Genomic DNA, 27,782 nt, shown 5'->3' on the forward strand with positions numbered 1-27,782 from the left:
CTGTTCTGTGTATTTGATCTATTCCAAAGCTAGCACACGTGATTCAACTTGTCAACTAATCATCAAGCCGTTGAATTAGGTGAGCAAGTTCAGAGTTACAACAAAATTGTGAAATGTCTGAGGGTCCCTGAGGAGAGGTTTGAGAACCACTGACCTATAGGACACTCCCCTACTCTGCTTTTTGTTCACTTCCTGATTTGTGAAGTTTCTTTACTCTGCTAATATGCTGGTCAGAGTCTGTGTGCAGGACAGGCCTCTTAGGGAAAAGTTAAAATCCTCAAGGAATTAGAAAGTTTGACTCACTACAGATTACAGATCCAGTTATTCCAAGAATGCATCCTGAAATCTAACATGGGGAAAATTGGGGGGAGCACCACAAGCACACTGGCTCAGCCAGCCTCCCTTTCGGTTCTCAGCTGAAGGTATGGACCAGCTGGCTCCATGTGAACTTCATTCCCGTAGCTGTGTTTTAACGTTTAGAAAACATCAATAATACGCTTGCGATACGGTTTTGGAAACCTTCGTATCTTAACTTTCATACCAGCAAGAATCTTTCTCGTTCATATGAAAAGTTAAGTTGCAAATGTTTCCAAAACTGTGTCGTGTGCGAGGCACATTTGTGTCGGGACATTTCACTCACAAGGCTGCAGGGGATGTCTAATGACCCAATGTAATGCAATAGAATTGGAGTCATGATAAGGGCTATCTGTGGGGTACCAAACTATGACCTGCATCTGACAGAGTTCCAGTTAACAGGGAGCAAAGTCCTTCTCACTCACGCAGACAACATTACAGACTGAGGTTACACAAAAACCTGGGTTCTGGGAGTTTAGAAGTTTTCCACACCAGCTAGCACAGGTAATAAACAGGTAGTATATACAGGCAAGACACAGGTTTCTTGATCCACTCACTGGACCAGCTGAGTACAATCTATGGGTGACAGCCAACTGATTTTAGATTAGTTTGCATTGTTATTTCAGGGTTATGAAATTATCTACATTTTCTGAGGTGTGATTCTGTTGGTAGAGTGAGTTGGACAGTTGTTGGTTTAAGCTGGCAGTTCATACAGAGGAACGATAACGGATCTGTGTGGTGATGCAATTGTGTCTCTGTAGGCTCAGTGGAAACTGAACTAGAGTGTCTGTCATCTGCCTTCTATAGTGTTGTCCTATGTCTCCCACCCTCTGCAGACGGACGGTATGTCTGTGTGTGTGTGATTGGGGCAGGTTCCTCAGGTCTGACCAGCATCAAGAGCTGTCTGACTGAGGGTCTGGAGCCCACCTGTTTCAGTGCAGTTGTGACATCAGGGGGCTGTGGAACAGACTATCCGCTCCCACAAAAATCAGCCCGCGGCTGAATCTAGTTACTTACCCCTGATCTAGACGATCCTCTCCGCCACTCAGGGCTTTGCGTGTAAATATATTACAATTTGTATCAACATGCCCACAGACTGAGCATTTCAAGGTCAAAAAGAGGCTCAGGGAAATACATTTGTTTGAATGAAATAGACCACAGTGATGTATTGGACATGCAGCGATTTAAAAATACAATTAGAAAGACTGCATGGGGGCTTAACATGGTAAACATTTGTACCATAACTAGTTTTAAACGCCAAACCAACTTTAAATGTGCAGACTGACTCAACGTACAGTGCATTCTGAAAGTATTCAGAACCCTTCACTTTTTCCACATTTTGTTGCGTTACAGCCTTATTCTAAAATGGATTTAATTGCTTTACACACAATACCCCATAATGGCAAAGCAATGACAGGTTTTTAGACATATTTGCAAATATATTTAAAAAAATAAACTGATATCACAATTTACATAAGTATTCAGACCCTTTACTCAGTACTTTGTTGAAGCACCTTAGGCAGCGATTACAGCCTCGAGTCTTAGGTATGATGCTACAAGCTTGGCACACCTGTACTTGGGAGTTTCTCCCATTCTTCTCAGTAGATCCTCTCAAACTCTGTCAGGTTGGATGGGGAGCATCGCTGCACAGCTATTTTCAGGTCTCTCCAGAGATGTTCAAGTCCGGGCTCTGGCTGGACCACTCATGGACATTCAGAGACTTCTCCCAAATCCATTTTAGAATAAGGCTGTAACGTAACAAAATGTGGAAAAAGTCAAGGGGACTGAATACTTTTCAAATGCATTGTACATTGCTTGTCAAAATGCTTTTGATACTATTGAAGGCTTAGGGGGGAGAATCCTGTGAAAAAGGCAACAATTCAGATGAGTCATCACGTTTCTGAAAATGTATTTAATGTCCCAACAGAGGCCCGATGCAATTTGCTAAGATGGCTAAGCCAAATGTCTCAAAGTCCCTAAAGGCTCTAAGACAAATGATTGTTCTGAGTCTCAGGGTTTATATAGTAATTTTGAATGACTTATACATGCAATATTACAGACTTTTGAGTAATATAAGACTGATAAGTTTCAAAGGGAATATTCACAGAATGACATTGGATATAATGAGCTGGTGCCTGGAAGAGGCTCCATAAGCAACCACACAAAATTATCATTTTAAAAACAAGTGTGCATTGCCTGGCTAGCGTCCAGCAGAGAAAGGCCCGCTAACAAGTCATTTTATTATCTGAGTGGAAAAATACAGCTTATTCAGAATGGAAAATTACAGGTTATACTGAACATGTCCTGATAAGGCCTTATAAAGATCAATCAAGTGTGTCCTCAGCCAACCCTTCACTATCTATACATTTTGAACTATGACCATCACATTTGCATAAAAGCTCCATAGACTTCAAAGGCAACATTTGGATTCACCGCTGCTCTTGATCTGTTTCAGCCTACTTCAAGACTACAACGCAAAAGCACACACACTTCAGGAAATGTCATTTTCTAGTTTATAATTGTGTTTTGTATTTATAAAAAAAATTCTTATTCTCCTCCCTTGATTGTAGTATCTGTGTCTAACATTTTAGTGTAATTGCTGCTGATCTTATCTTGAACAAGAGACCTTGATCTCAATTGGACTCCCTGCTTAAATTGAATTAAACCATCCTTCATAACTGCCCACATGAAAAAATACTAAAGTTTACTATAGAATATTACAAGTACTTACTATAGAATTATGTTGTAAACTGTAATATACTGTAGAATACTATAGTAAATACTACAGTATTATCCATACAAAAAACACTAGTAAATACTACAAATGTCCAAAAATGCAATATTAGTTATTTTTTTATGTAGCCTCTATCCTCTAGTTTGTACTCTTGTAGGCTATATCCAGCCTCGTTCTGTACCTGTTCAACATCCAACCAAAGCAACGTCTTAGTGAAGAAGGCATTGCTGTAGTGTAGAAAGAGTTGTTAGACATTTAAAAAGCAATGAAGAAAATGTAAAACAGTTTGATCAGGTTTGGGGTTTGTGTCTCATCTCTTGATTTGAGTCACTCTTGACTAATCAGCCACAGTTGACCAATCATAATTGTTCCACAGACACACGGCTAGTGAAATGAACCAATCAGCGTTGGTTTCAGTGACAAGGGGCTGGAAGATTTGGGGGAGGGGTGGAAGAGAGAAAGATCTCTGGGGTTTGTATCTTGGGCTCATTTCAACCCGTGTCCACTGGAATAGGGAGGTAAGCACAACTTCCTCGTCATCAATGTTTACTGTTTGAAAACGTTTTTTCTGTGTGTGTTGATCAATGACGTCTCATAGCCTCGCGAAACCACCAGATCCCACGAGCGTCCATTAAACGGGAACAGGCTGCATGTTTCATGCTTTTTATGAAAAAAAGTCTAACCAGAGCAGTGGGTGAGCAACTCCCTTTTACATTTTCTGGGAAAACAAAAGCACCGTATTTATATTGCAAATCTTCCTGAGACACTGATTACATCAAAGACTGATAAAAACATGTTTATGGATCTCTGTGTTCCTTATTCACTGAAGAGGCAGATACTTTGTTTATAGAGGTTCTTATTGTTCAGTTTGAAGTCAGGTATTTTTGATTACCTGTATATTTTTCTATTTATATCTTTCTGTGTTCTTCTGATTGACTCAAGCACTCTTAAATAGATGTAGGTCTCAAAGTGAATCATTGATTGACAATGGTGTATGGATTGAAAAGCCTATTTGTTCTAAAGAAACAGTGCCTTCAGATATGCAAATTACTATTTTTCATTAAACATAGCCACTCATGCAGGGTTAAAATAGGGTTTACATTCTCTCATCACCATATCACTACTGCCCATCCCCCTATTCCGGGCCTATAGTCAAGGGGGCATAAACTTTTGCTCCTAGTTGGACTATTTTTGTGACCATCCCCCAGAAACAGTGGCGCTAACCAATCAGAGGCACTGATCTGGTCTGGCTATGACCCTTAAAATTAACATAAGTTATTTGCGTAGCTCTTCCTTTTGGTAGATTTTTTTTTTCTCTCATTTTATTTCATTTAACCTTTATTTAACTAGGCAAGTCAGTTATTAAGAACAAATTCTTATTTACAATAAAGGCCTAACACGGACGACACTGGGCCAATTATGTGCTGTCTATGGAACTTCCATTCACAGCCGGTTATGATACCGCCCGGGACCGAATCAGGGTCGGTAGTGACGCCTCTAGCACTGCGATGAAGTGCCTTAGACCACTGAGCCACTCAGGATTCTGATACCTCCCAAGTGGGAAACTCGGATCATCTTTCTACAGCAAGTTAGCAAGTCAGAAATGTCAGTTTCCTAGTTCCGACTAGCACGTGAACGTGGCATTAGTCACAGGTATTTGTAATATACTGTATTATTTTATGTTTATACCCTTCTGTGGCCTGATTGACTCACTCATATATGGGTAGTATAATTATTTATTTATTTGAAAGTATTTTAAACTTTTTACATTCTGTCATAAAGAGCACATGTTCAACTTCATAACAAATATGTTTTTCCATCTCTAGAGGTTAAATTAAAAATGACTAATGGGTGACAATTAAAGTAACATCTTAAATTAGCCATACCTTCCCTTGTGACAAGGGGAATGGATGCTTGATGTGTGCAAAAGGGAGGGGCAACAAAAACATTTAACTTGTAAAAACAATGCCTTTCTATGTATGGGTAACACTAATATTCTAATTTTTAACATGGTTTAGTTAAAGCGTAGATGTACGTGATCCGGCTGTTAAATTGAGTGTAAATTAAAGGCACTCTATTCGTGGAACAACTCTTATCATGCTGTGTTACTGAGAGTTGAGCAGCTTTACAGTGATCATTCCCATGCTCTATAGGATTTCCAGAAAATATGTGTTTTGGCTCTCTGCCATGTTCCGTTCTCTTTGGCTCACACCGACATTTTTGTTACCCTAGACCCTCCCTGTCCCTCTCTTCCCACTGGGCACAGAAGTCAATTCAATGTCTACTCCAAACCAACTCCTTTGGTTCAATGTAATTTAATTGAAATGACGTGGAAACATTGATTCAACCAGCGTGTGCCCAGTGGGTTTCTTTCTCTCTCCCACTCTCTTTATTTCCCCTCTCTATCTTGGCAGTATACTTCTATCCATGTATGTATGTAGGTTAAGGGTTATAGGGCCCTTCTGAATCTTTCTTTTAAATAGTGCCTGAGCATTAGTGTTTACCTCAGCATTTAAACTTTAACATCAAGAGTTTGAGTAATTGTAAACTGGGCAAAAAAAGAAACGGCCTCACTGTCAACTGCGTTTATTTTCAGCAAACTTAAAATGTGTAAATATTTGTATGAACATAAGATTCAACAACTGAGATATAAACTGAACAAGTTCCACAGACATGTGACTAACAGAAATGGAATAATGTGTCCCTGAACAAAAGGGGGTGAAAATCAAAAGTAACAGTCAGTATCTGGTGTGGCCGCCAGCTGCATTAAGTACTGCAGTGCATCTCCTCCTCATGGACTGCACCAGACTTGCCAGTTCTTGCTGTGAGATGTTACCCCACACTTCCACCTAGGCACCTGCAAGTTCCCGGAAATTTCTGGGGGGGAATGGCCCTAGCCCTCACCCTCCGATCCAACAGGTCCCAGACGTGCTCAATGGGATTGAGATCCCGGGGTCTTCGCTGGCCATGGCAGAACACTGACAATCCTGTCTTGCAGGAAATCACGTACAGAACGAGCAGTATGGCTGGTGGCATTGTCATGCTGGAGGGTCATGTCAGGATGAGCCTGCAGGAAGGTAACCACATGAGGGAGGAGGATGTCTTCCCTGTAACACACAGCGTTGAGTTTGCCTGCAATGACAACAAGCTCAGTCCGATGATGCTGTGACACACCGCCCCAGACCACGACGGACCTCCACCTCCAAATCGATCCCGCTCCAGAGTACAGGCCTCAGTGTAACGCTCATTCCTTCGACGATAAACGCGAATCCGACCATCACCCATGGTGATACAAAACCGCAACTCGTCAGTGAAGTGCACTTTTTGCCAGTCCTGTCTGGTCCAGTGACGGTGGGTTTGTTGCCAGTGATGTCTGGTGAGGACCTGCCTTACAACAGGCCTACAAGCCCTCAGTCCAGCCTCTCAGCCTATTGTGGACAGTCTGCGCACTGATGGAGGGATTGTGCATTCCTGGTTGTTGTTGCCATCCTGAACCTGTCCCGCAGGTGTGATGTTCGGCTGTACCAATCCTGTGCAGGTGTTGTTACACGTGGTCTGCCACTACGAGAGCGATCAGCTGTCCGTTCTGTCTCCCTGTAGCGCTGTCTTAGGCGTCTCACAGTACGGACATTGCAATTTGTTGCCCTGGCCACATCTGCAGTCCTCATGCCTCCTTGCAGCATACCTAACAGGCTGACTACACCGCTCACGTCGCGTGCGTGAGCGTTGAAAAATAAATTAAAAAAATCTATATTATTCACTTATTGCACCCACACTGCTCGTGTGCGCCAAAATAGAAGTCAGTTCTATTTCTGACGCAGTTCGCGCTGCAAGTCCTGCCTCTCCCATCTCCTCATTGGTTTATAGAAGCAGGTACTCACGTGCCATCTCATCATTGGTTATACCCACGTGGGTGACTGAAGACGAACGAGGTCAGTGGTGGTAATGCACCTAATTTATGAAAGTTGCCAATCGCAATATAAAGTCAAGAGAAGAAAAAGCCGTGAAGGATGAGAGATGACTAGAAATGATTCGATTGACCGTTATGTGTGGATTACCCTCAACAGCCAGTGGAATCCCGTGGCGCGATATTCAAATACCTTAGAAATGCTATTACTTCAATTTCTCAAACATATGACTATTTGACACCATTTTAAAGACAAGACTCTCGTTAATCTAACCACACTGTCCGATTTCAAAAAGGCTTTACAACGAAAGCAAAACATTAGATTGTCAGCAGAGTACCCAGCCAGAAATAATCAGACACCCATTTTTCAAGCTAGCATATAATGTCACAAAAACCAAAACCACAGCTAAATGCAGCACTAACCTTTGATCTTCATCAGATGACACTCCTAGGACATTATGTTATACAATACATGCGTGTTTTGTTCAATAAAGTTCATATTTATATCAAAAAACAGCTTTTTACATTATCATGTGACTAGCATGTGACTAGCATTCCCACCGAACACTTCCGGTGAATTTACTAAATTACTCACGATAAACGTTCACAAAAAACATAACAATTATTTTAAGAATTATAGATACAGAACTCCTTTATGCAATCGCTATGTCCGATTTTAAAATAGCTTTTCGGTGAAAGCACATTTTGCAATATTCTGAGTAGATAGCCTGGCCATCACAGGCTAGCTATTTTGACACCCACCAAGTTTGGCCCTCACCAAACTCAGATTTACTATAAGAAAAATTGGATTACCTTTGCTGTTCTTCGTCAGAATGCACTCCCAGGACTTCTACTTCAATAACAAATGTTGGTTTGGTTCCAAATAATCCATAGTTGTATCCAAATAGCGGCGTTTTGTTCGTGCGTTCAAGACACTATCCGAAGGGTGACGCGCCCGGCGCATTTCGTGACAAAAAAATTCAAAATATTCCATTACTGTACTTCGAAGCATGTCAAACGCTGTTTAAAATCAATTTTTATGCGATTTTTCTCGTAAAAAAGCGATAATATTCCGACCGGGAAACCCTGTTTTTGTTCAAAGACTGAAAATGTCAACATGGTGGAGGCTCGTGCACGAGCGCCCCAGTCTCATTGTTCTCAGATCGACCACTATCCAAATGCGCTACTGTTTTTCAGCCATGGCCTGCAAAGTAATCATTCAACGTTCTGGCGCCTTCTGAGAGCCTATGGGAGCGTTTAGAAAATGTCACGTTATGTCAGAGATCCCCTGTTTTGGATAGAGATGATCAAGAAGGCCAAGAAATAGTCAGAGAGCGCTTCCTGTTTGGAATCTTCTCAGGTTTTGGCCTGCCAAATGAGTTCCGTTATACTCACAGACACCATTCAAACAGTTTTAGAAACTTTAGGGTGTTTTCTATCCAAATCAAACAATGCATATTCTAGTTACTGGGCAGGAGTAGTAACCAGATTAAATCGGGTACGTTTTTTATCTGGCCGTACAAATACTGCCCCCTATCCCCAACAGGTTAATTGGTGGAGTAGAGGACCTTGTGTATTTCAGGTAAAATAACAACTCAATGTTTATATCCCAGGACAAATTAGCTAGCAACAGCAAGCTAGCTAAATAGGACAAATTAGCTAGCAAGTGCAAGCTAGCTAGCTAAATTGCCATAAATGTTTAATGCTTTTCGACCTGTCCCCAAATTAATATAATTGGTTCAGAGTTTGTTTTGATATTTTAACCTGCGTGTCGTGATCGCGTTTGGTGTGGGGGTGACGAAATACATTTATGCATGATGGCGCACGTGCGCAGGGGGTTCCGTGTAAGGCACGTTCACGCAGATGAGCAGGGACCCTGGGCATCTTTCTTTTGGTGTTTTTCAGAGTCAGTAGAAAGGCCTCTTTAGTGCCCCAAGTTTTCATAACTGTGACCTTAATTGCCTACTGTCTGTAAGCTGTTAGTGTCTTAACGAGCGTTCCACAGGTGCATGTTCATTAATTATGGTTCATTGAACAAGCATGGGAAACGGTGTTTAAATCCTTTGCAATGAAGATCTGTGAAGTTATTTTGATTTTTTACGAATTATCTTTGGAAGACAGGGTCCTGCAAAAGGACGTTTCTTTTTTTGCTGAGTTTATGTTTTTAAAGAGATGTGAAAATGTTTTAAACTGTACCTATGAGAATAATACAGTATTTGTACACAGCAAATTGGCAAGTGTTACCTAGTGATGATTTTTCAGTGTAACATTTCTAGAGTTGATTTCAGGAGTTAAATTAACTAAGTGGTGTAAATTAACACCAACACTGGGGGTTATTACCCAGAGTTTAGTGTGATTGGGTCATTTTTACTCTGTGTAGAGTAACACACTTAGAAACAGTCAAACACACCCATCATTATCATATTTCTGAGCATGATCTATTGCAGGTTGATTTCGAATCGTTTGTTTCAATATCTGTGCTTGACAGCTACATTGATGGATTCGTCTTATGCTTCTCAAACAAACAATAACATGCATGTTTCTAAAATAATCCTATCTGTTAGTAGTTGGATTTATTGCACCCTGTTACTGAGATGGTTGTTCCAGTTTAGATGGTTTAAGTAGTCTCATTTATAAATCTTCCCTACCTTGGCAGTCATTTCAAATGCAGGTTGTGTGGGGGTTAAACGTTCCAATTGTTGGGTATCCTCACTCAGGCTGTAAAAACGTTTAACTAGACCAAAGTTCACATCCACATAACTGCTGCTTCTCTCTGTAGATAACATTTAGTTTGAGGTGTACATTCATTGTTAAAGGGGGGAAATGTATAGATTAATGTGAAGTTACAGTATAGACTGACTCAAACCCACTTACAGTGCATTCAGGAAAGTATTCAGACGCCTTGACTTTTTCCACATTTTTGTTATTTTACAGCCTTATTCAAAAATGGATTGAATTGGGTTTTTTTTTCCCCTCATCAATCTACACACAATACCCAATAATGACAACGCAAAAACAGGTTTTTAAAAATGTTTGCAAATTTATATATTACATTTACATAAGTATTCAGACCTTTTACTCAGTACTTTGTTGAAGCACCTTTGACAGCGATTACAGCCGAGTCTTCTTGGGTATGACGCTACAAGCTTGGCACCCCTGTATTTGGGGAGTTTCTCACGTTTCTTCTCTGCAGATCCTCTCAAGCTCAGTCAGGTTGGATGGGGAGCATTGGATCGGGTTCAAGTCCGGGCTCTGGCTGGGCCACTCAGAGACTTGTCCCAAAGCCACTCCTGCGTTGTCTTGGCTGTGTGCTTAATGTCGTTGTCCTGTTGGAAGAAGAACCTTCCCCGGTCTGAGGTCCTGAGCGCTCTGGAGCAGGTTTTCATCAAGGATCTCTCTGTACTTTGTTCCGTTCATCTTTGCCTCGATCCTGACTAGTCTCCCATCCCTGCTGCTGAAAAACATCCCGACAGCATGATGCTGCCACCACCATGCTTCACCGTAGGGATGGTGCCATCCTCCAGATGTGACGCTTGGCATTCAGGCTAAAGAGTTCAATCATGGTTTCATCAGACCAGAGAATATTGTTTCTCATGGTGTGAGATTCCTTTAGGGGCCTTTGGAAAACTCCAAGCAGGCTGTCATGTGCCTTTTACTGAGGAGTGACTTCCGTCTGGCCACTATCATAAAGGCCTGATTGGTGGAGTGCTGCATAGATGGTTGTCCTTCTGAAAGCTTCTCCCATCTCCACAGCAGAACTCTGGAGCTCTTTCAGATTGACCATCGTGTTCTTAGTCACCTCCCTGATCGAGGCCCTTCTCCCCCGTTTGGCCGGGCGTACAGCTCTAGGAAGAGTCTTGGTGGTTCCAAATTCTTCCAATTAAGAATGATGAAGGCCACTGTGGAAACAGGATGCACCTGAGCTCAATTTCGAGTCTCATAGCAAAGGGTCTGAATACTTATATAAATGTGATATTTCAGCAAATGTGCAAAAATGTATAAAAACATGTTTTTGCTTTGTCATTATGGGGTATTATGTGCAGATTGATGAGGAAAAAACAATTCAATCCATTTTAGAATAAGGCTAATGTAACAAAATGTAGAAAAAAGAGAAGGGGTCTGAATACTTTCCGAATGCGCTGTAAATAGCTGTGAGTTGCTAAGCCAATCATTGATGGACAAGGGTGCATGGATTGAAAATCCAATCAGTGAGTTCTAAAGAAATAGTGCCTTCAGAGAAATGCAAAACATGGTTAAAATAACACCAACACGGTTCAAATGAAACAAATTAGAAAGAAAGCCTTGAATTCCCCTTCCTGTGGTGCTGTCCATCTCACACCTCAGTCCACATTCCACCCCACCAGGGCCTATAGTCAAGGGGTCATAAACTTTGTCTCTTAGCTGGACATTTTTCGTGACCATCCTCCAGAAACAGTGCCATTCCCACTAACCAATCAGAGGCACTGATCTGGTCTGGCAATGACCCTCTCCTGCATGTGCAGGGAAGGGTTCCTAGTGTCCAGGGGTGTAGTGCTGCCGGAGCGTGGGTTAGTGGTGCTCCCTCACTTTTTTTCGGAACTGGTAAAACTATTTTTGGAAAATGAATTTTGATCAATTCTAAATAATTTATATTTCATTGCCAATAAAAGCCCATGACCAATGGCAAACCAAATAAATATGTATAGCAGCCTAAAGGTAGGTAAGTGGCAGTCTTTTCTCTGACAGTGGCGAGACTTATGAAGAACTGTAGGCTACGTGTGTGCACTGCGGAGGCCCGTCAGGCTTGACCATTTTGGCCAATAAGAACGTGGGGGAAAAATCTGCAGCTCGGCGGAGTGTGACTGGGTTTAAACAGATGAACTTTCTCACACCAACGGTATCTATGATCCTAATTCACTGCGTCTCCATTGATGTTCATAAAACTCCACGGTCCCCCTCTCGTGCAGTGGAACCCAGAACGATATGTGACCACTTGGTTAAAGCGACACCATTCTGCCTAAGACCCCAAAACCAGAGTGGCCACTGAAAAGCCCAAGGACCCTGACCCTCTCTGGAAGTTGCTGTAGCCCTGCTTGGGATATTTGCAGGAAAGTTAGTCACCGACGCTCTGGATAACATCAAAACAACCTAGCCAACTCTGCTAGGGCAAGTAATGGTCAGAGTGGGGTGTTCTCTCATTATGTGTCGAAGTAGTTAGCAAGCTAGCCAATGTTGGCCAGTAAGCTTGGGTGTTTGACTGACTGCCGTTGTGAGGCCAGAACGTTTAGATCAACCCTACTCATCGGCCGGAGTGTCCGGAGTGTGCGTTGAACTTTCCGAAAGCGACATGTTTTGAATTTACGAACTGACAATCTGACAGCACAGTTGCGGTCACCAACGCTCTAGATAACATAACAGCCTAACCAGCTTTGCTAGGGCGAGTAATGTTCTGTCATGTGTGTCTGGAAGTAGCTAGCAAGTTAGCTTGGGTGCTTGACTTCTGTTCGTACAGAATGCTCGGCTCAACCCTTAGAGAGATGTGCGGTGATAAAGCTTAAGAGGGTGTGAACGATGCTGAATGGGTGTAGAAGGCTCTCCAGTAGTAGTACCAAAACATTCATTGGCCATTAAAAAAAAAAAATCTACTTTCAAACCAAAATTACTTTCCCATTGTTCCTCAATTGTATGATATAGCATTTTGTAGCACTGAGTCTCTACTTTTATCCAATGTAAAAAAACAAGTCCAAATGTTTCTACATAAGACTGGTTTGGAGCCGGTCGGTCACATAGTCTTTCTTGTTTTTGTTTCAATGAAAGCATAATAGTTTAATGCCATCTGCTCTAAATCGCTCACGAAAGAGTAATTCAAGAATAGCTAAATGCATATTCCCATCCATGAAACTGATTGAGATCAAATGAATGGCATGCAGATGTAGTTTGGACGTTTCACCAGTAAAACATGAAGAGTTATCATTCATGATAATGAAGTATGCTTAACTTGGTGTTTGAGGGTATTAACCATATACAAATGTATTGAGACTGTGTGGGCATAGACGTTGCAATTGGAGGATGCATTTTATCCATATTCTATATAGGCTATTCAATAAGCTACATATGTCGGTACAAACTTTGAGGAAATTATGACGTGATTTACACCACTGTCAGTCTCTCTCCAAGTGAGTGTGATATTGTAAATTGGTTGTAGTTATTCCAATGGTACAAATATCTCTCTCTTTCTGTGTGTGTAGTTCCATCATGGTGCGTACAGTAGCAGTGATCGGGGCAGGTCCCTCAGGTCTGACCAGCATCAAGAGCTGTCTGGAAGAGGGTCTGGAGCCCACCTGCTTTGAGAGCAGTGAAGACATCGGAGGGCTGTGGAGGTTTAAGGTGAGTGGACTGGGTGAGGAACCTGATGCCTGATCAACACTAATCTACTCTGCGTGTGTGCATACGTACGTGTGTGTTGAGTGTGTACCTATATGGAGTTTTGGGATTACCCACTACTGCTGGAGATTCCAATATAAATGACACTGGCTCTGTTTCAATATCTAAAGTTTATGCTTCATAGATGACTCTGGCTTTGTTCCAATATCTAATGCATTGGACACATTATAAGTGGTATATTCACCTTATGATGCCCCGCTCACTTGACCCAGTTCCTGGGTTTCCACTAGTTATTACAGCCACAAAGAAAACAATGAAAACAAAAATGTGCTTTCTGGTCATAATTTAAGGTTACGGTTAGGCTAAAGGTTAGCAGTGTGGTTAGTGTTACGGCAGTTAGGTTTAAAATACAATTTTAAGAAGAGAAATTGTAGAAATAGGCAGGGTTTATGACTTTGTCGTTGTGGTAACTAGTGATGACACGTTCCTGATCGAACGTGATTGTTTTTCTACTTCCGGCTCATTCACAAACAAGCAAAGCTTCATTAAATATGAATTAAATTGGTCAAAACTTGCACAGAATTTGAAAGATGTGTTTATTCTTTGAAGGATAATGATTGGAAAAAATGTGCAAGTTTGTTTTAACGTAGTATAAGCACACGGAAGCTGACGTTAGCATTAGCATTCTCATAGAGAATGATTGACGGTGATGGCTAGTTAGCATATTAGACTGTATCAAATGGTCGTTATACTTAGAGGCTGTATCCTAATCAAAGATCAATGCTTGAAATGGCAATGTTGTTAGACACAGAATATCAATGAAGAAGACTGAAACCGTGTTCAAAATGTTTTCTGTATAGATAAAATATTGCACATTTTGTAATGTTGTCACGAAGCTAGCTAGCTAACACCGCCAGACCTTCTCTATGAGAAGGATGAATAATGTCAGCTTCCGAGTGCTTATACTATGTGAAAACGTTTATATTTTAAAAATAATTTTCCTCGACATATGTAACCGATGTGAAATGGCTAGCTAGTTAGCGGTGGTGCGCGCTAGTAGCGTTTCAATCGGGTTACGTCACTCGCTCTGCGACCTTAAGTAGTTGTTCCCCTTGCGCTGCAAGGGCCGCGGCTTTTGTGGCACGATAGGTAACGATGCTTCGTGGGGTGTCAGTTGTTGATGTGCGCAGAGGGTCCCTGGTTTGAGCCCAGGTTGGGGCGAGGAGAGGAACGGAAGCTATACTGTTACACATAGAATTAACATATTAACCTGTCAAGGTATAGGGGGCAGTATTTTCGATCTCGTATAGTCCCGTGTGGCTCAGTTGGTAGAGTTTGCAACGCCAGGGTTGTGGGTTCGATTCCCATGGGGGACCAGTACGGGGGGAAAAAATGTATGAAATGTATGCATTCACTACTGTAAGTCGCTCTGGATAAGAGTGTCTGCTAAATGAATAAAATGTAAATGTATACTGGATAGGCAATCACTTGAACTACAAACCTCAGATTTCCCACTTCCTGGTTGGATTTTTTTCTCAGGTTTTTGCCTGCCATATGAGTTCTGTTATACTCACAGACATCATTCAAACAGTTTTAGAAACTTCAGTGTTTCCTATCCAAATCTACTAATAATATGCATATCCTACCTTCTGGGCCTGAGGAGCAGGCAGTTTACTACGGGCACGCTTTTCATCCGGATGTCAAAATACTGCCCCCTACCCGATGAAGTTAACAAAGTTTTCTTTGTTTGTTAATGGGCCGTAAGGAGGATAACAGTCATAACAATTTGGATTCGCCCTTCAAATCAAACTTTGTCACATGCGCAGAATACAACAAGTGTTGACCTTACCGTGAAATGCTAACTTACAAGCCCTTAACCAACAGTGCAGTTCAAAAAGAGTTAAGAAAATATTTACCAAATAAACTTGCCAGGTGTTATAAGTTCAATAGTAGTGTGTCTATTGGAGCATATCCTTAGTCGGTGTCCTTGTCCTTTAGGAGCATCCAGACCCAGGCAGGGCCAACATCTACCAGTCTGTCATCATCAACAGCTCCAAGGAAATGATGTCATACAGCGACTTCCCTCCTCCAGCTCACCTGCCCAACAACATGCACCACTCCCAGCTGCTGCTCTACCTACGACTTTACGCTGAGACCTTTGACCTCTTCAAGCACATCGTCTTCCAGGTCAGAGGGCATGAAGGAAGGAAGTTGATGTTTATTCAGTCACATCTTATGTTATGATCCCTTTCAATGGTAAATAATGATTCATTTTGCGGTGTGTGCATGCGTGTCTACCTGTGTGTGTCAGACCACTGTGGTGAGTGTGAGACAGAGGCCAGACTTCCTAGTGTCAGGCCAGTGGGAGGTGGAGACAGAGAGGACAGAAGGTCAGAGGGAGACTCAGGTCTTTGATGCTGTGATGGTCTGCACCGGTCACTTTACACAACCACACCTGCCTCTCAATGACTTCCCAGGTAACTGTCAACTCTCTGTCGCTATCATAGTCCCTGGTGATTTTGTGTATTGTCCATTTATATGCTTTATATACTATCACTGGAGATATATAGACTCAAATCCTAATCACATCCTTCCTACATACATACATTATCATGTGTATATCCCAGTCATAGCCCTCACAACGTATAATTTGAATAACATGCTCGATTGTCATCATTAATCAATTACCATGATAGAGTATAATTTGTTTATCTTATCCACCCAGGTATAGAGGAGTTTGAGGGCAGGTACTTGCATAGTTGGGAATATCGCAGTGCTGAGGGGCTGCAGGGGAAGAGGGTGGTGGTGGTCGGGATCGGGAATTCTGGAGGTGACATCGCTGTGGATGCCAGCAGAGTAGCGGAGCAGGTGAGTGGGAAATCATCTGATTCTTCTGGAATTATTTCTCTCAGATATTATGTAGGGAAGTATGCAAAACTCCTAGCTATCATGAACAGGAAGAAACTAAGCAATCTCTAGCACCATTCATTCTCGCTGTCGATAATTCTAATGGTAACTGTATCCACTGGCAAACTGGGAAAGAGTGAGGTGATTGCCATCTGAGAGTCAACATCTTTATTGCAGCTGTGTTGTCTCCCAGCAGTAATCATCTGTAAGTAACATTGTTGAGCCAGTGGGTTTGGCGACGAATATAAAGCGAGGGCCAGCCAACGAGAGCATACAGGTCGCAGTGGTGGGTAGTATATGGGGCTTTGGTGACGAAACGGATGGCACTGTGATAGACTGCATCCAATTTGTTGAGTAGAGTGTTGGAGGCTATTTTGTAAATGACATCGCCGAAGTCAAGGATCGGTAGGATAGTCAGTTTTACGAGGGTATGTTTGGCAGCATGAGTGAAGGATGCTTTGTTGTGAAACAGGATGCCGATTCTAGATTTCATTTTGGATTGGAGATGCTTAATGTGAGTCTGGAAGGAGAGTTTACAGTCTAACCAGACACCTAGGTATTTGTAGTTGTCCACATATTCTAAGTCCAAACCGTCCAGAGTAGTGATGCTAGATCGGGCGGGCGGGTGCGGGCAGCGATCAGTTGAAGAGCATGCATTTAGTTTTACTTGCATTTAAGAGCAGTTGGAGGCCACGGAAGGAGAGTTGTATGGTTAGTTAACACAGTGTCCAAAGAAGGGCCAGAAGTATACAGAATGGTGTTGTCTGCGTAGAAGTGGATCAGAGAATCACCAGCCGCAAGAGCGACATCATTGATGTATACAGAGAAGAGTCAACCCGAGAATTGAACCCCGTGGCACCCCCATAGAGACTGCCAGAGGTCCGGACAACAGCCCCTCCGATATGACACACTGAACTATCTGAGAAGTAGTTGGTGAACCAGGCGAGGCAGTCATTTGAGAAACCAAGGCTGTTGAGTCTGCCGATAAGTTCCTAACTTCCCTAAAAGGTTGCATATCGCGGGGGCTATTCGATGCTAATGCAGTACGCCACAGGATGTTTTTGTGCTGGTCAAGGGCAGTCAGGTCTGGAGTGAACCAAGGGCTATATCTAAAAAAATTGAACGGGGCATGCTTATTTAAGATGGTGAGGAAGGCACTTTTAAAGAATAACCAGGCATCCTCTACTGACGGAATGAGGTCAATATCTTTCCAGGATACCCGGGCCAGAACGATTAGAAAGGCCTGCTCACTGAAGTGTTTTAGGGAGCGTTTGACTATGATGAGGGGTGGTCGTTTGACTGCGGACCCATTACGGACGCAGGCAATGAGGCAGTGATCGCTGAGATCCTGGTTGAAGACAGCAGAGGTGTATTTAGAGGGCAGGTTGGTCAGGATGATATCTATGAGGGTGCCCGAGTTTACGGATTTGGGGTTGTACCTGGTAGGTTCCGTGATATTTTGGGTGAGATTGAGGGCATCTAGCTTAGATTGTAGGACGGCCGGGGTGTTAAGCATATCCAAGTTTAGGTCACCTAACAGTACAAACTCTGAAGATAAATGGGGGGCAATTAATTCACATATGGTGTCCAGGGCACAGCTGGGGGCTGAGGGGGGTCTGTAACAAGTGGCAACAGTGAGAGACTTATTTCTGGAAAGGTGGATTTTTAAAGTAGAAGCTTGAACTGTTTGGGCACAGACCTGGGTAGCATGACAGACCTCCGCAGGCTAGCTCTGCAGTATATTGCAACTACACCCCCTTTGGCAGTTCTGTCTTGGGGGAAAATGTATACACATACATAGAGGCATTTTTCAGCTATGATTTTACCACTCAGAATCCAGAATGGATATGATAATGTGGCCAGCACAGGATGTAATACACCCTTACAACAATCTACTTTTTGATCTTCTTGACTTCTTATCTGGTAAACTGCTACTATGTGTCAAGAAAAGAGCCCCAATTAGGGGTTAATGTACTCCAGTAAAAAAGGGCTGGTTTAGATTAAAAACTATTGCCCTGTGTCCCCGTTCATAGGGGCATGAGAGACTTGTCAGTGATAGAATTGAGTTGGCACTTTATTGGCCAAAACACCCACAGACCCACAAGGTTGAGGTTACTCATGGACAGTAATTAGTAAGTTGTTTCTTTTTGCATTGATGCATTGTCTCTTCTAACTGTCCAAGAATAGGATCCAAAGTGTTAGGAAATATTTGTTCCCGTAAATACAAAGGAGGATGTCTCTCCTCATACCTCTGGCACTTTAGTCAGACTGCCAGACTGTGCACCACAGAGCCAATCAGGAGAGAATACATACAGGTCAATGTTTTTAGCTGTGCCTTTTGGATTACTCTCTCTTTACAGAGAACCCCTGTGGTTCAAGTCAAGAGCTACCCTTCCCCTTTCAGTCTGCTCTGCGCATGTCTGAAAGTGACAGAGCCAGCAGCCAAAATAGTATTTCACAGTATGTCAAAAAAAATTATTACACTTATGAATGTATGTATAATGCTAATATGTATTAGATCCAGTACAATGGAATAACTAAGACCTGCATTTGAATGCAGCGTGTTCCGATTCCTCCATCTCTTTCTGTCAACCAAAAATACTTGGCCTGATGGTTCATGCAGATACTGGGGAAGCAATATAGAAATGTATTGATCCCTTAAATGATTTTACTATTAAATGACCCATATCTCAACCCTCATACCTCTTCACAAAAATGTACCTAAATTAATTTTGGAAAAAGGTCAGTAGGTCACATGACCAAGGAGCTATTGAAATTTTACATTTGGAAAAATGTATGTAAAATCTGAGATGAAAATGGACAAACTAAAGGGTGTGCAATATAGAAGGGTAGTCAGTGGACATTCTGGACCTTGTTTGAGTCAAGTAGGTCACATGACCAATGAGCTATTGAAATTCGAATGTTAAAAAAAGTTTTACGTTGTTTACGCTACCTAACGAATTCAACTAGGAATAGAAAATGCTGCTCACATTTCCACATGTTTATTAGCTTAGGAAAGCGAATGAATGTCCAAATCGTGAAAATAAGACCTGTGCAATGTTGTGCGCAATTATTTGCAACATAATGACACTTATTTGGAGTCTGTGGCTCAAGTGGTTTGAAAGCTATTAAGGTTTGAAAGCGCGAATATCCATCGAATATCCAACTTGAATCTGTCTTTACTGTCTTTTCACGATTTGGAAATGAATTAGCTTTCCTAAGCTAACAGACATATATCATGGTACAGTACAACAGTGGTGTGCAGAATGGCATCTCGAGGATGCACAACTCGTCAATCCATGTCATGGATGGATTATTGCAGCCGACGACAACACCGGGTTCCACTCCTATCAGCTAAAAACAAGAAGCAGCAGTTCCAGTGTGCACACGATCACCAACACTGGACAATTGAAGAGTTGAAAAACATCACCTGGTCCGTCGAATCCCGGTTCTTGTTGCATCACGCTGACGGCAGAGTCAGGATTTGGCGTAAACAGCACGAGTAGATGGACCCAGCCCGCCTGGAAATACAATTTAAAGTTTAGTACGGATAGTCCTCCTACGTCTTTCCCTCTTTGTAAATTTGTTAATTTTAACCCGGGATCGTTTACCTTGCCATGTACATTTCGAAACCCACTATGGATTTTTTCCCCAATAGCCAGAAGGGGGAGACAAGGGAAGCATTTGAACAACAGTACCTTCAGAAAGTTTTCATGCTCCTTGACTTATCCCACATTTTTTGGGTGTTACAGCTTAAATTCAAAATGGATTAAATAATGTTTTTTTTCTCATCAATCTACACACAATACCCCATAATGACAAAGGGAATCATGTTTACAATTTCTCTCTGCACATTTATTGAAAATGAAATACAGGAAAATCTAATTTACATAAGTATTCACATCCCTGAGTCAATACTTTGTAGAAGCACCTTTGGAGGCGAATACAGCTATGAGTCTTTCTGGGTAAGTCTCTTAGAGCTTTCCACACCTGGATTGTGTGACATTTCACCATTTACTATTTAAAACATTATTCAAGCTCTTTCGAATTGATTGTTCATCATTACTAGACAACCATTTTCAGGTCTTGACATAGATTTTCAAGTAGATTTAAGTCAAAGCTGTAACTCGGCAATTTAGGAACCTTCACTGTCTTCTTGGTAAGCAACTCCAGTGTATATTTGGCCTTGTGGTTTAGGTTATTGTTGTGCTGAAAGGTGAATTCATCTCCCAGGGTTGTGTGGAAAGCAGACCGAACTAGGTTTTCCTCTAGAATTTTGACTCTGCTTAGCTCCATTCCATTTCTACTTTATCCTGAAAAACTCCCCAGTCCTTAACTATTACAAGCATACCCATAACGTGATGCAGCCACCACTATGCTTGAAAATATGGAGAATGGTACTTAGTAATGTGTTGCATTAGACTTGCCTCAAACATAACACTTTGTATTCAGGACAAAAGTGAATTGCTTTGCCACATTTCTTGCACTATTACTTTTACTTTAGTGCCTTGTTGCAAAAAGGATGCATGTTTTGGAATAATTTTTATTTTGTACAGGCATCCTTTAAATTCTGTCAATTAGGTTAGTATTGTGGAGTAACAATGTTGTTTTCTCCTATCACAGCCATTTAAAATCAAACTGTTTTAAATTCACCATTGGCCTCCTGGTGAAATCCCTGTGCGGTTTCTTTGCATTTTACATTTACAATTTAGTCATTTAGCAGACACTTATCCAGAGCGACTTACAGTTAGTGCATTCATCTTAAGATAGCTAGGTGGGACAACCACATCACAGGCATAGAAAGTACATTTTTCCTCAATAATGTGGCTGTCAGTAGAGTCAGTGCTAGAAGGGGTCGAGGTGAGGAGGAGGATTATTTAAGATACTTTTTGAAGAGGTAAGGTTTCAGATGTTTTCAGAAGATGGTCAGGGACTCTGCTGTTCTAGCTTCAGGGGGAGGCTGGTTCCACCATTGGGGTGCCAGGACAGAGCAGAGCTTGGACTGGGCTGAGCGGGAACTGCCCTCCCGTAGGGATGGGAGGGCCAAGAGACCTGAGGTGGCAGAACGGAGTGCTCGGGTTGGGGTGTAGGGTTAGAGCATAGCCTCAAGTTAGTTCCTCTTGCTGTTCCATAGGTGAGCTCCATGGTCTTGTAGTGGATGCAAGCTTCAACTGTAAGCCAGTGGAATGTGCAGAGGAGCGGGGTGACATGATAGAACTTGGGAAGGTTGAAAACCAGACGAGCTGCTGCGTTCTGGAGAAGTTACAGGGGTTTGATGGCACAAGCGGAGAGCCCAGCCAACAGCGAGTTGCAGTATTTCAGACGGAAGAGTACAAGTGTCTGGATTAGGATCTGTGCCGCTTCCTGTGTGAGGAAAGGTTGTACTCTACGGATGTTGTAGAGAATTAACCTGCAGGAGCGAGTCATTGCTTTTGATGTTTGCAGAGAACGACAGGGTCACGCCAAGATTCTTTGCACTATGGGAGGGCGACACTGTGGAGTTTTCAACCATGATGGAGAGATCTTTGAGTGGGAAAGCCTTTGCTGGGATGAAGAGCAGCTCAGTCTTGTTGAGCTTGAGGTGGTGGGCTGACATCCAAGTTGAGATATCTGCCAGGCACGGAGAGATGCGTGTTAACACCTGGGTGCCAGAAGGGGGGAAGGAAAAAGTAGTTGAGTGTCATCCGCATAGCAATGATAGGAGAGATACCATGACGGAGCCGATTGACTTGGTGTGTAGAGAGAAGAGGATAGGGCCTAGAACCGAGCCCTGGAGGACACAAGTAGTGAGTGTATGTGGTGCAGACATAGATCCTCTCCACGTCACCTGGTAGGAGCAGCCTGCCAGGTAGGATGCAATCCAAGAGTGTGCACAGCCTGAGACGCCCAGCCCTGAGGGTGGAGAGGAGGATCTGATAGTTCATGGTGTCAAAGGCAGCGGATAGATCTAGGAGGATGAGAACAGAAGAGCGTCAGCTTTGGCAGTGCGTAGAGCCTCTGTGACACAGAGAAGAACAGTCTTGGTTGAGTGAACCGTCTTGAAGCCTGACTGGTTAGGGTCAAGAACATTGCGAGGCATTGGAAAACCTCTGGTCTTTGTGGTTGAAATTCACTGCTCGACGGAGGGACCTTACAAATATTTGTATGTGTGGGGTACAAAGATGAGTTAGTCATTCAAAAATCATGTTAAACACTTATTGCACACACAGTGAGTCCATGCAACTTATGTGACTTGTTAAGCAACTTTTTACTAATTTACTAATTGAATACTTATTGACTCAAGACATTTCACCTTTTCATTTTTATTTAATTAGAATATCCACTTTGACATTATGGGGTATTGTGTGTAGGCCAGTGACAACCCCTCAATTTAATACATTTTAAATTCAGGCTGTAACACAACAAAATGTGGAAAAAGTCAAGGGGTGTGAATACTTTATGAAGGCACTGTACAGAAATTCATCAGTGGCAATTAACGCAACTGGGATGTTAGTCTATCTACTGAGGTCGTATTGACTTGAGTGTTCTGTTAAAGTTTCTAGAAATGGTTTTATCTATGGAAGGAAATATATTTATTCCCAAATATTAAAATGGAAAACTATTGGGATACCATAAGTTGAGATGGAGTCCTCCATCAGGGTCTTCAGAGGCAGTAGGGCAGATTTGGTTAGATTTATTTTATAACTTGAGATGGTGCTGAATTTGTCTATGATCTTCAAAGCGTTTGGGAGGTATTGAGATACATTGTTTAGATAAAGTAAGATATCGTCGGTGTATAATGAAACTAGGCCATCTCAGACAAAGATCATTAACCCTTCCTCTCCTGGTCTACAGGTGTACCTCAGCACACGGAAGGGGGCATGGGTGGTCAGCAGGGTGGGGGCAGGGGGCCTGCCAGGTGACCTGGTGGGCACTTCACGATTGGACAAGCTGCTGCAGAAGCTCTTCCCCTCCTGGATTACCAGGATGATGGAGAATAATCTGAACCAGAGCTTCGACCACAGACTGTACGGCCTACAGCCAAAACACGGGTACGCTCTATACATATCTATCTGACTTGCTGACTTGCTGGCTGGCTGGCTGACCGATCCATCTATTTCAGGTTCTTTGCCCAGATCCCGGTGGTGAATGATGACCTGCCTGGTCGAATCATCTCTGGTCGTGTTCTGATCAAACCTAACATCAGGGAGATCAGAGGCTCCAGTGTGGCGTTTGAGGACGGCAGCGTTGTGGACAAGGTACACACACACACACACACACACACACACTCTCCTCCCTTCTTACCTCCCCCCTACCCTACCTCTCCTTCCTAGGTGGATGTTGTGGTGTTTGCCACCGGCTACAACTATGACTTTCCCTTCCTGCCTTCGGGTCTGCTGGCTAGTAGCAGTCACCGCCTGTCTCTGTACCGTAATGTGTTCCCCCCTGGGCTGGCCCGGCCCAGTCTGGCTGTTGTGGGCTTCATCTGTAACCTGGGAGCCATCAACCCGCTGGCTGAGATGCAGGCCCGCTGGGCCACCCGGGTCTTTAAAGGTAAAAACAAACCAACTCCCTCACTAACTCATTAACTCCCCTTTTCCTGAATTGTCCAGCTCTGTGTCTGAAGTTGTTGGGTAGACTAGTGTATTTGAATGCGAGTGATTGAAGCTTTGAGGTTGTTGTCATTATTAATGTGTGATTACATAATTTCTTGCTCCAGGGTTACTAACTCTGCCCTCCGAAGAAGCCATGCTGCAGGACATAAAGAGAGACACCAGCACCTTGCAAAACAGGTGGGACAACAACCATGCGTTATTACACTCACATCATTATTTTGCTAATAGGTAACAAACTATTCACCTGTGTGCGTCTCCCTCTCCCTCCAGGTTTGCCTGTTTGGAGCGTCACCCTCTCCAGGTGGACCATATCCCCTACCTGGACTCCATGGCAGAGGAGTTAGGGGTTCGACCCAACCTCCTAGGGCTGCTGCTGAGGGAGCCTGGTGTGGGGCTTCGTGTGCTGCTGGGGCCCTGCACTCCGTACCAGTACCGTCTGAGAGGGCCAGGGCAGTGGGACGGGGCCCGACGGGCTATCCTCACCCAGTGGGAGCGAGTAGCCCAGCCATTCAGGACCAGGATGGCTGCACAACCAGAGAGCAGAACCAGAGCCTCCTGTAGTCTGAGACTGACATTGACCCTGTCTGGCGCTGTTCTCCTACTAACCCTCTATACTAGACACAGTCTCTCATCACTCCTCTCACATCCCACAGGCCTCCTCTATAAGATGTACAGTCCATCTGAGACCATGTGGGGGTGGAAATGAACACTATGGGCCTATTGCAACCACTGTTGGCCACCATTTTATCTCCAGGTGATCTCTTGTTAAACCATCAACACGTTAACGTCACCCGTACAGCTGATCTCAATTGCTTCCAAAATTGTGAGGTTGGTGTTAAGTTAGTCCTGTTTTCTCCCAACATGTTCACACTCTACAGGGTATTATCTTTGGTAGAAATAAAACCTGGTAATTGAGCAGACTAAGGGGTGATTTAACTATTTGATAATCATTCAGTACAACTACAATAGTATTTTCTTGTTTAAGATAGCAATTATACTGTGGCAATGTAGGTTATATGAAGGGAAAACTCACGTTGGTGCACTCATTACTTATTAATTTACAAATTATGTAATTCATTAATTATAACTTGTGTAATTAAGTATGGCTAAAATATCCCTGAACTGTCCCACATCTGAAATGTGTAAGTAAATCAAGCCAATCATGATTGAGTTAATATAATCTGTATTAAATTATAGTCTAATCAAGGTTTTTCAGATGACACAAATTATATTCTAGTTATATTGATATGTTTTATATGAATATATATAATACTGTATTCTTTAGGGCTGTAAGAGTTATTGAGTTAACTCAAATTAAGTTTTTGTAATTTTAGTGCTCACATTTATTTTTATCGTGGTTAATCGAATTGTCAAAAAGCGTACAAAATACACTGAAAACAATCTATACAGCTAAAAACAACAATGCGATGTCAAAACAAGTTGAAATTGAGGTTAAAGAAAGTGTGCTTTATCAATCTACCCAATTTTGCTAACCGTTACTTTGGACAAAATCAAGACATCAATATTCTTGTAATGCTTTTTTGTATAAAACATCTTAAATGACAGCTTAATTTGAGCAAATTCTGAATTTTCCATTAATCGTGATTAATCACAGGAAATCCTGCGATTAACTCAATTACATGTTTTTATAGTTTGTCAGCCCTAATATTCTTACAATATGCATTTAAAATTATTTACCAGCCTTCCGATTTGGAATGTTCCTTATAGTTCGATATTTCATTGGGGGTGGGTGTAGATACCAAACATTTTGCATCTTGGCTATCACACTTGTTTGACACAGTAACAACATGAGATCAACTGATCTGTGGGTTTATTCTTGTGGGTTTTTGGTTGAAAGCATGTTTGTCTTAACACTTAGGTGCATGTCATTTCCCGTTAGTAGCATCAAGTGCTAACATACAACTGCGTGTTAAATTCTGCCTGTTGGTTGCAATGGGCCCATAAGACCAGGGGGTAGGCTAAGTGTGTGAAAGACAACTACTGTAGACTAATACCATTGTGCTGTCTTATTAGAGAAAATGTACAAGAGACTGCAATAAAGCAAGGCTATCAAACCCTGTTTCTGGAGAGCTGCCCTTGTATGTTTTCGCTCCAACCCCAGTTGTAACTAAGCTGATGCTGCGTTCACGACCAAGTGGGAAGGTGGTAATATTTACCACATACAACTGGGACGAATCCAGTTGAATGGCCCTCCAACTGGTAATTAGTAGTGGGAAACTTGTCTCATCACCGTGCTCTGAATTTCCCACTTGCACCTCTGACATCACTGTCAACAAAAAGACTACAAGCCTGGCGGCATCTTCAGCAGTTTGTTGTTCATGGTAAGAACTAAATACAAATTGTTGATACAAAATTCATTCTGTTATTTCTTTTGATTTAGAAAGTGAAAGCAGCTCTGGATATAATTTTCTGGGCAGAAACTGAGCAAAACAATCACAAGCCTTCCAATGATGTCCATGTTTGTATTTCCCAGTTCAAAATGTGAACGTACCAAACTCATATTTACGACTTCACAACGGGTAATTACCGCCTTCCCACTTGGTTATGAAAGCAGCATGGTTCAGTTTATCAATCAGCTAATTAAATCTGACTACAAGGCATTAAAGGTTGGAGTGAACCTACAGGACGGTAGCTCTCCATGAACAGGGATATGCCCTGCAATAAAGCTTGCCTTGGCCCCTGCAAGTAAAGTAGGCCTGGCAGAAGTTGAAAATAAGTATTTGTCAATGAATGGAAATGATTTTATATGATTATTTTATAATCTATTAAATTGTTTGATTAATACAATTATTGAAACACCTTAATTGGGGCAGTTTGTTGAATTAATTACCGAGACACATTACCCACCAGCTTTTATCAATTGGCCTACATTAAAATGTTTGTTACAAGCGTATGTTACTGTATCTATAGACTTCCAGTCTTTGCTCTAATGCTGGTTGGCATTTGCTTGCGAAACTACCTCGAACTTCCTTCACACTACATGCAGAGATGTAAACATGGTATTTATAAGTTCATCTGACTCTTGAGTAGGTAGAAAAACAGCTTAAAGTGTCACTACCTTTTTAAAAAGCAACAAATCCCTTCAAAACTTCCTATGTGGCATCGATATGAGTCAAACATTTATTCTAGTATCAAAATGTACTATAAAGTGTAAATAGGATCACTTTTCATATCAAGTCAATCATCTAAAATGGAGTTTGGAACATCTGTGTGTCACAATGGGTAAATGAAGGTTGGGTTTTGATTTGACAATGTCCATTTGCCCACTAACATGGGGTGAACAGCTGCGGTGATAGCTCTCTCCAATAGCATAGACAGTGAGAAAGACCTACCCAGCAGCTCCGACAGACAACACGTCACACATTTTTTACTTGAGAAATACTGCACCAAACACCTTATGTAAAAGTATGCAACTAAAACATCCTCCACAAAAACATAAATTAATTACAGATTTCTTGAGTCATCTTAGATTCATTATGGGGATTTTGAGGATGTGAAATTGGCTTCCATGTCTATAGTGTCTCATGGGGGACAATCATTAATAACCAATGCGGAATCGGTCAGGAAACAACTCCAAGACTGAAATCCTGTTTTTCTAATGAGCAACAGAAAAACGCGTGCCAATCTGCGTGTTCAGTGGCTCTTTAATTCCCAATCCCTTTAATAAAGAGAAGGCAAGTTCAAGTTAAGTCAGACAGGCTGCCTCAGTCAGTCCAGCCTATACGCGCCATGCAAGTGGTGTCTGGAGAAGTGGGTATACTGTAATTTTGCTTAACACTTCCCAAACGGCCTGCCCAGCAAAGGAAAGGTGCCCCATGTGGAAAGATTATATGAGAAACAGTAACGTACTCTGAATGACCTAAAATGATAAATATCATATTGGTTTTTCACAGTCAGGCCA

General features: G+C 42.2%; 1 protein-coding gene and 1 long non-coding RNA gene across 3 annotated transcripts; one reads left to right on the forward strand and one right to left on the reverse strand.

Annotated features, from left to right (window-relative positions):
• On the reverse strand, positions 1-19,919 carry LOC123724397 (uncharacterized). The gene is made up of 3 exons (XR_006756930.2): positions 19,877-19,919; positions 19,696-19,786; positions 1-2,102 (listed from the first exon to the last, which is right to left on the reverse strand). It is a non-coding gene; the product is annotated as an uncharacterized LOC123724397 (long non-coding RNA).
• Positions 3,479-26,685, forward strand: LOC106613965 (flavin-containing monooxygenase 5). 2 transcript variants are annotated; one of them, XM_014216833.3, is made up of 10 exons: positions 3,479-3,606; positions 13,223-13,361; positions 15,357-15,545; positions 15,670-15,835; positions 16,084-16,226; positions 23,100-23,296; positions 23,368-23,503; positions 23,579-23,798; positions 23,965-24,037; positions 24,131-26,685. In XM_014216833.3, exons 2-10 carry the CDS (start codon positions 13,230-13,232, stop codon positions 24,564-24,566), a joined length of 1,692 nt encoding a protein of 563 aa, XP_014072308.2. In that variant the 5' UTR covers positions 3,479-3,606; positions 13,223-13,229; the 3' UTR covers positions 24,567-26,685. The 2 variants fall into 2 exon arrangements, with proteins under 2 accessions (XP_014072308.2, XP_014072307.2); XM_014216832.3 differs by having other exon boundaries at positions 3,571-3,782.
• Positions 26,686-27,782: the final 1,097 nt, after the last annotated feature.

Source organism: Salmo salar, chromosome 10 (genome assembly GCF_965601325.2).
Source record: "Salmo salar chromosome 10, fSalSal1, whole genome shotgun sequence".
In the NCBI taxonomy this organism is placed as follows: Eukaryota; Metazoa; Chordata; class Actinopteri; order Salmoniformes; family Salmonidae; genus Salmo; species Salmo salar.

Bases quoted from the DNA above. Each gene is read 5' to 3' on its own strand.
- LOC106613965 (XM_014216832.3), top strand. From the start codon at position 3,739: ATGTTTCATGCTTTTTATGAAAAAAAGTCTAACCAGAGCAGTGG. The intron at 3,783-13,222 runs GTGAGCAACTCC...CTGTGTGTGTAG, and splicing joins AAGTCTAACCAGAGCAGTGG to TTCCATCATGGTGCGTACAG. The intron at 24,038-24,130 runs GTGGGACAACAA...CTCTCCCTCCAG, and splicing joins ACCAGCACCTTGCAAAACAG to GTTTGCCTGTTTGGAGCGTC.